Source organism: Paramormyrops kingsleyae, chromosome 1 (genome assembly GCF_048594095.1).
Source record: "Paramormyrops kingsleyae isolate MSU_618 chromosome 1, PKINGS_0.4, whole genome shotgun sequence".
Classification (NCBI taxonomy): Eukaryota; Metazoa; Chordata; class Actinopteri; order Osteoglossiformes; family Mormyridae; genus Paramormyrops; species Paramormyrops kingsleyae.
Window position 1 is genome coordinate 60,860,936 of NC_132797.1, and position 9,236 is coordinate 60,870,171.

General features: G+C 44.7%; 1 protein-coding gene across 6 annotated transcripts in view; it reads right to left on the reverse strand.

Annotated features, from left to right (window-relative positions):
* LOC111842934 (striated muscle enriched protein kinase) overlaps positions 1–8,186 on the reverse strand; it is a 51,080-nt gene extending 42,894 nt beyond the window's left edge. For 2 of the 6 annotated variants that reach the window (XM_023810074.2, XM_072717035.1), the window contains exon 1: positions 3,086–3,325. In XM_023810074.2, the coding sequence (XP_023665842.2) occupies positions 3,086–3,181 (96 nt within the window). In that variant the 5' untranslated portion in view covers positions 3,182–3,325. Of the gene's footprint in view, positions 1–1,354; positions 1,814–3,085; positions 5,130–8,102 lie in introns of those variants that run through there. The other 4 variants (XM_072717036.1, XM_023810073.2, XM_023810080.2 and 1 more) reach the window with 4 other exon arrangements.
* Between the last annotated feature and the right edge of the window lie 1,050 nt (positions 8,187–9,236).

A 9,236-nucleotide genomic window follows, 5' to 3' on the forward strand; every position in this document is an offset into this window, starting at 1 on the left:
CAGACCTCTAAGAACACAAACTGGTCATGCCCCTCTCTCTGATACAGACCGGAAAGGACACAAACTGGACACACCCCTCTCTCCGATATAGACCCCTAAGGACACAAACTGGACATGATCCTCTCTCTGATGCAGTCCCCTAAGGACTCAATCAGGACAGGCCCTTCTTTCTGACACAGACCCTGAAGCAGACAAACCTGGACATGCCCCACTCACTAAAGCAACTCCTAAGGACACAAACCGGACACACTTCTCTCTCTGAAGCAGACCCCCAAAGATGCAAGCCAGACATGCCCCTTTTTCTGACACAGAACACTAAGGACCCAAACCAGTCCCTCCCCTCCCTCTGACGCAGACCCCTCGGGAAAAGTGTGAAAAGTCTACTATTAGAGCATTTATGTCATTTATTTAAACTTTATTTTACCAGGTAAATTAACTGAAAACCAGTTCTCACTGCTTTACATTATATTCAGGAGAAATAGCAGATTACGCATCGGAACTGCCTGGGATACAAACGTCATGCGTGTAACTAAACTCTTCAGCCAAAAAGGGCAAAGGTGCAAGAGGGTCTAGCTGCAGACGCCTGTAGAGTGGAGCTCCACTGGAAATACGCCACCTTCACAGGAAACACGTGATCTTTAAGGGCGTACTCCGGTTAGGGTTAGGGTTATGGTTAGTGAACTTAGTGTTTATTCGCTGTAACACAGAGTTGAGTCACCTGTTTCCTGTGGAGGTGACGTATTTCCGGCGGAGCTCCACTCTACAGGCGTCTGCAGCTGGACCCTTCTCTTTTTATCAGATAAATATGCAGTGGTGACGAAATCCGGATTTTATTTTTATTTCATTTAAATTAGTCAAACGAATAATATGTTTAGTCATTAAACAAATATTTAAATCACGTTTTTGTTTTAGTCATTGTCACACAAAAACCCTTCGTCTGGCCGTATTTTCGTAAACTTTTTCGTCAACAAAATTAACACTGGAGGCGATAACAGGTATCACGAGCACGCACAACTGCAAGCAAACAGACGTCCCCGTGGAAACTGTACGATTTTACTGCCGTAAAATCCTTTTCAATACAGTAAATCCCTTAAGGTTTTTCTGTACCAATGAAACCTTTTAAGAGATTCTGTGCAACATCCTTAAATAAATCTCTTAGCTAAGTAAAAGTTAAACCTTAAGGGCCAGTTTCCCAAACAAGGATTAAGCCAAGTCTTGGACTAAATTGCAGTATCAATGGAGATTCACCATTGAAACTCAAAGCTAGTCTAGGCTTAGGCTTAATCCTTGACTGGGAAACTGGCTAAAAGTGTTATATTTAATGGGAAAACTAAAGGTTTTTTGTGCTACCCACCCCAGGTAACCTTAACTCCCCGAGGAACAAATCGCATGGCACTCTGAGAGATGATCAGGGTGTACACGGGAGCAGAAGTGAACATCCTGGAAGGACATTCTGTGCCCCACTGCATACTGAAAGGCCAGGGGAACCAGCAGAAAGCTGTTTTCATGACAGCCTGCAGACCCTGTAAGGTCCAGAGGGACTTTCCCCAAACTGTGGGAGGTGGAAGGTTGTGCATGTCACTTTGGTTGCTGCTGCATTACCCCCTCTACACCTGTCAAGATAACACTGGGTTCTCAGAGCCAGAGCCTGTCAATCGTATAAGCGGGACAGGTGTCCATCTAGGGCGTCAACATCAATGCCCAATTTCACATTGTCTCAAAAGGGGGGGCTCTGGTAATGCTTGTGTAGGGCAGCACATGTCTGTCATGTACACAGCTGGTCATATGATATGAGCAAGTCATGTGATACATGAGCCCACCCCATACTGATGCCTCATCATGGCACAAGAATACTAGAAATGAACCTTACTGGAATAAGGCTAGTCATTTACACACTAAAATGAGATTTTAGCCTTCTGCTGCTTAGCTAATGCTTTTCTCCAGGCTGAAAAACGTTTTTCTAGTCCTTGAAGGTCTGGAGCCCAAACAGCAAACAGTCTATACTGCACTCAGCAATGTGACACAGAACGATGATGTTCATGTCCTCTTGAAAAGCAGCTGTCAGTAGGTGACATCATAAACCTCGTGCTGTTCCTCAGTTCTGGTCCAGTTAGGAGAGCAGCAGTAAGTGTAATCACCGCACAGTTCCCAGCCTGCCCCAGCGTGACTATAATTAAGCTTGACGTTGTCTGGTGTAAGCGGAGTGCAGATAGCAGTAGCCCGGCAAATTCCGGGGTATAAATATCCAGTGGTGTGGGGAAGGGAAAGTGGGATGGGGGGTGATCAACATGACAGCTGCGGCATGGGGGTGGGGATGCTGAGAGGCCTTTTCTGGGGGGCCAATTGCATCAGGAGTAGGGCAGGATGCAGCCAAGTCCTGGGAGGGTGGGACTCTGAGTTGCTTTAGTCCGTCTAGCCACCCTGAGCTGGCAGGTTTTTACACACTCACAGCATAACAAACCCATTTGCAAGGAGCCACTTATGCACCCAGCTGGCACTGATACCCATGCAGACAGCACGACAACCTCCATCACATACAGCAACGGCACTTGCCCCATGGCTGGATAGTGTCTTTTCAAACACTCTTCTCTTGCTTCCTCTTGCAGGCATGCAAACTGAGCTCCCTTGAGAATGCCCCCTTCTGGCCAGAGTGTGCAGCACAGGAGCAGCTGGCATCCATTTTGAGCCGCATCAGAAACCTACAACCTGAACTGCCCTCCCACATCTTGTGGTAAAGGTCAGAATGCGGCACTGAAGCTGGGGGGGCTGCCATTGCAGACACCCTGCACACCACCGCTATGACCTCATGCAGGTTTAATGCCCCTAGGAACGTTACCACATGGCACTGTTTCTCTGATCATGATGGCCAGGGATTCTGAGCTTAGGACCTCTACCCAACCAAACTTTCAGGTCAGGGTGATGAATGAATGAAGATATTTGCAGTCACAACCCACATCTAAAGGTCCTGATAGATGGCTGACCCTACAGGTAAAGAACCAGCTAAACACATGACCGCCCCACCAAAGCTTTTATGCAGTTCAGTTCTGCACCGCCAATCCAGACACCCAGAAACTGCATTACCAACCTTCTCCCAGGTCCAGCACGGCCAGGATGGCGCTACTGCGAGCTTCACCCAGCTGGTTGTTGGCCACGCAGGTGTAGAGGCCGGCGTCGGAGGCATGGCAGTCCCGCACCCAGAGAGCACTATACTCCTGGTCTATTGTGTCCAGCAGCTCGTCGTTGTGGTACCAGTAGAGGGAGGGCTGTGGGTTGCCCACCACCGCCACCTTCAGCCGGACGTCGCACCCCGTGCCCACAGCAGCATTGCGCATCTTTCGGATGAACACCGGTGGCGTTGGGGTGGGATATGGAGAGCTCCTGGGCTCTGGTGCTGCTTCATCTGGGGTCCCTCTGGCACGCTTTGATGGTATCTGGGGACTAGGGGGTGCCATACTGCTGGCCTTCTCCTCTGGTCCCTTATTCAGGGTTAGCTGGACCTTGGCCTTCCTCATATCTCAGAAGATGCCCTGAAAGCTACTGCGTCGCTCACACCCTGAGCACAGTTTATGCCACAAATCTCATCTCACTATAACTGCAAATATGGTGAATCTCCTTCATTCTCGTAGAGGACAGGATTTTGGGTAAATCTCTAGGAATTCAATCTTTAAATCAAAATTATGTTCCAAGATATTAATAAAGTTCAGACATTGTGTCATCAAAATCAGCTTTCTCAAGACTCTCAGACGCAGGGAATCGATCATTAGTGGAGTTTAGTCCAGCATTGCTGTGTACAACTTTACTCTGGTAAAAACTCATTTCATGCAAACAGATTATAAACAGATGTATGGATTACCTTCATGCTGCTTCTCTTAGAAAGTTCTGGAATACTTTCACACATCCATGGAAAGTTCAATCAGAGCAATGAAAATTAAAATAAGCGTCATCTTTATCAAATTTAGTGTGTCAAGAATGACCAAGTCCTCCTGGACGATGGTATTTTTAGAGTGGGTCCTGCTGGATCAGGTTTCATTAGCGAGTTGCGGTGTGGAGGTTGGACGCAGCGGGTCGGTGGGTGACTAACTCCGGTGGGACTCTTTCCACTTCGGCTCGTGTTTGTCCTCCACTTCTCTTTGCGTAGGCTTCCACACCACCCCAATCTTATTTAGCCCTGGAAACGAGCTCCCTTGCCCCTGCTCTCTACTCTTCAGCCAACAGACCCCTGGGGGTGACTGTGGAGTCATGTGACAGCTGTGCCTCAACAGGGTAATTTTTTGGATGACCCAACACCCCCCACCCCAGTTGGGTTAAGTACCCAATCAATGCACAAAACCTGTGTGTCTATATCTTTGGGAGTCTATATCTTTGGGAGCATGCGTTTTATTTTTCTTATGTCAATGTACATGTGTTAAGGTGCACATATATGTTGGTGTGTGTTAACTTTTTGAGAGCGCAGTGAAGGAACCAACAGACAGGAAAAATACAGGGAGAGTCAGGATCCTGAGGCATGACAAACCAGGCCAGGGTCCATTTCATTTAGGGAATGTGGAGTTCCGTTACTCCCAGCCACGCATTCACCTGTTATTTTGATTAAAACGTGACAGGCACACCAGCTCCGAGGTTACACATCAAGCCGCCCCCATACCCTCTCACAGCCCCCAGCACCAGTTTCCCAAGTTCTGGTCATCATGGTAACAGTGTCATACCTATGCATGCAGTCTCTGGACAGAATCTGACATTTACAAGCCTCAAATCACATCAAATGCTGAAACAAGCAATAATGGATTCCTTCTTCACTGGAGTTACCAATTTGACATTAGGACTGAAACCCAGGCTGAAAGTATAGTGACAGTGCTACAAAGTAGTGACAGCACCACCTAGTGGCCTAATATTGCCATTAAACAGAGCACCCACGAAGTCACAGAACTGACTGAGGAGGCAGTACTGAATGTAGCATAAATGTAATATGACCAATATATCTGCAGCCAGCATACTGAACTGACATTTTCTTCACCCCTCATTTCAAATCATAACTGCTGAATTAAAAATCTAGCTTCCTTCAAAATACTTTTAAATGTTTAGATTTGAGAGCCGATTATTATGGAAGATAAGCACAAAAATTCAAATGGCAATTAATTTTGCAATTGGCAATTCAATATTCAATCAGAGCATGCATTTGTCATTTCAATATTTAATCTGAGCATGTAATTTGAAAATAAATTTTGCAATCGGCAAATCAAAGTACAAAGTGCTTATGCAATCCTTAATTAATTTTAAGATATTTTGAATAATAAATAGAATAACAAGGCACTGAATTGCATTTCGTATTGGCATGGGTTTTTTGCCTCTTTATTCAAATGCAATGGCGTCCCCGGTAATTGCATTGCGTGTTGGGGGGGAAAACTCAATTTGCAATTCTTAACTGTCAGACCGCATCAAGGCAGACCTTCATTAACGAAAGTCACTTCCTTGTTTAGGGCCTCACCAGCATTCAACGGATTTGTTTGTTTAGAGCAGGCCTATTCAACTAGCGGCCCTTTTGAAATTTTTTATGGCCCGCAAGACTGCCAGTAAATCACAGTGTGTGATATAATAAAATTATGGTATACCAGTAGCTCTGATCTACTTCAATAACGGTTCCGATCCGTCACGTTATACTACGCACCTACGTGCCGGACAGGCATGTTCTGTGATTTGTTGCTACACTCGCTCTGCGCTTGCACTCAGCTCGCGGGTGAGAGGTGAAGAGGTCAGAGTCAGCTAAGCTAACACCGCTTTACAACATGTCGCTCTTAAAACCCAAAAAACGAAAAATTGATTTGGAAAACCGCCAGTTCCAGAGCGAATGGATGGACAAATATTTGTTTTGCCTGCCGCGACGAGTAATAAATGGGTTTGTTTACTGTGCAATGGATGCATATCTGTCATGAAAGAATACAACGTGAAGAGGCACTACAAGTCAAATCACGGCTCGTTTTCTGCCAGTTTTCCAGAGGACTCGGAGGAACGGAGAGGCAAAGTACAGTGTCTGCTAGCGTCTTTTCAACAGTGTCAAGTCGCCATCGGTCGCTTTTGCACGGAAATGTTTTTGGTCTGATGGCTTTGTTCATCTTGAATGTAGCAAAATATAAATATGGACCTTGGTTAAAATGCTCCTTATGTGAAAGTATTAAAGTTAAAGAAAATGGATGTCATTCGTTCATACTAATATAATATCTATTATCATCAAGAGTAATTTTTTAGCCATTAGTTGACAAATATTCTGTGTGGCCCCCCAGTGATTTTCATATTCGGCCCACTTGCTATTGAAGTTGAATAGCCCTGTTTTAGAGTAATGGCGACAGAAGAGCTTGCAGCAAATATTTCTGCCTTAGCAGATGACATGGAAAGCAATCAGGTATCAGCAACAGATGCATTTCATAGGTTGTTTTTGCTCTCACAGAGGGTAGAGAAGCGGTCCATCTTAACTGGACTTGACACAGGAAGGGTGCAAACTAATCTGACACAGGTGTTACATGCACTCACGCAGTCAGTGACGAGCAGAGTGGGGAGACTCGCCATCAAGATACCTGTGGTGACCATTGAGGGCTACCTCCGCTATGGATTAAAGATAAAAGAAATTGCGGTCCTGTAAGGGAGTCTACAAAAATACAATCCACAAGAAAATGGAGCAAAATGGGCTGAGGTAAGTATTCTTTTATAATATGTGATTGATATTTGTCTTAAGTTAATCAAGTCGTAAGTGCTTATCTGGTTTTAAACGGTTAGTCATTGTGCAATTCAAAAAATGTTTTTGGGTAAAACATAAAGTGCATTGTCAATTGCATCAAGCTACAACAGCATCCCACCCCACCCAGTTTATTTAGCTGCAGGTCCGTTTCCTCTGGTTTCCATACTGGTAATGTCAGCTGTAACCAGCTGTTTCTGTATATGCTGTTTTTTTCAGCTATTATTATTATTACTACTACTACCACCACTAAATATTAGTCTTAGTATTATTTAGTTTCAAGGGTATTGCAGTGCTGCATAGATGTTAGGCAGTTTACATACATATTTATTTAGTTATACATTCTTGGAAAGTCATTTACCTAACATTGACATTGTTTTCTATTGCTAAAAGTATATCAGCCATGTACTCAGATATGAGAGATGCACAGCTGGACACTGGTGCTGGAGATCCACAATGTGGATACCGTATGATAAGAGCTCATCTTTAATCAAGAGGTTATCTGTTACAGAATACATTTTCCCCTGGTTACTAGCCAAAGCCACAAGACTTACACTGTTGTTGCATTTGATTGTTGGTGGTTAATTGTTGTTGACATTTGATTTCTCTACCCAAGTTTTTAGAGTGGATGGAAGAGTGGATCCAGAGGCCACGGAACTTAGAGCCCTGGCCAACTGAACACTGTATCGGAGAAAATATAGTGTTCCTGCACCAAACTGCACGTGGCACATAGATGGAAATCACAAAGTAATCCGGTAGGTCCAAAATTGTTACTGTTGAACAAATTAATCTTCAATGTCTTTACTTATACACTCACCTAAAGGATTATTAGGAACACCTGTTCAATTTCTCATTAATGCAATTATCGAATCAACCAATCACATGGCAGTTGCTTCAATGCATTTAGGGGTGTGGTCCTGGTCAAGACAATCTCCTGAACTCCAAACTGAATGTCAGAATGGGAAAGAAAGGTGATTTAAGCAATTTTGAGCGTGGCATGGTTGTTGGTGCCAGACGGGCCGGTCTGAGTATTTCACAATCTGCTCAGTTACTGGGATTTTCACGCACAACCATTTCTAGGGTTTACAAAGAATGGTGTGCAAAGGGAAAAACATCCAGTATGCGGCAGTCCTGTGGGCGAAAATGCCTTGTTGATGCTAGAGGTCAGAGGAGAATGGGCCGACTGATTCAAGCTGATAGAAGAGCAACTTTGACTGAAATAACCACTCGTTACAACCAAGGTATGCAGCAAAGCATTTGTGAAGCCACAACACGCACAACCTTGAGGCGGATGGGCTACAACAGCAGAAGACCCCACCGGGTACCACTCATCTCCACTACAAATAGGAAAAAGAGACTACAATTTGCACGAGCTCACCAAAATTGGACAGTTGAAGACTGGAAAAATGTTGCCTGGTCTGATGAGTCTCGATTTCTGTTGAGACATTCAAATGGTAGAGTCAGAATTTGGCGTAAACAGAATGAGAACATGGATCCATCATGCCTTGTTACCACTGTGCAGGCTGGTGGTGGTGGTGTAATGGTGTGGGGGATGTTTTCTTGGCACACTTTAGGCCCCTTAGTGCCAATTGGGCATCGTTTAAATGCCACGGCCTACCTGAGCATTGTTTCTGACCATGTCCATCCCTTTATGACCACCATGTACCCATCCTCTGATGGCTACTTCCAGTAGGATAATGCACCATGTCACAAAGCTCGAATTAGAGGTCGACCGATATATCGGCCGGCCGATATTTATCATTTTTTAATGTATCGGCATCGGCCGATATCCGAGTGCACTACGCCGATTTTCAGACAGGCACGTCTGCGGGCAGCCCAGTGTTATTGTTGCTGTGGAACACGTGACCCATGCTGCCTTGTGCAGGACCACAGCCAGAAGTTTTGGGTCCTGGGATAAAACGGTAAGGCTTAAATTCTGATCTTTCAATGACCTGTTTATTTAAGTAGTTTGCTATGAAATGTTGCTTTAAAAGAAAACGCGAATTACGCTATTGGGAACTGGGGTAATGATAATGAGCCTTCAACCAACTGTAGCTTACAGGTAACATTAAGGATCATTGATTCTAATAGAGTTCGTTTTGTGCGCTTATTGGTGGGCTCACAGACGTTTTTTAATCGTTAATCATTTTAATTGTTAACATTTTAATTATTACCATATCAGCCCGATGTTATCAGTTATGTTTTTTTTCTTGTGTCGGAGAGTTTCACTCTGTGAGTGTGTGGGGCGGAGCGGGCAGCTCTCAATTACTGCAGCGTGTGTGAGAGTTGCGTTACTCTGCCCTGATCACAGACAGCGTCGTCCTCAGAGACACAGAGCTGCTAAGAACAATGCATGGCGGAGAAAAGTGTTTGTTCGAAAGCGTGGTTACCATTTACTTGAGCTGATGCTGACAATGGTCCTTCTGTGCAACTTTTTTTCATTTGAGACCGGAGATTCAAAAAATTTGTCAGACGTCTAGATAAAAAGTGCATGACTTTGCGCAGTTAGTTT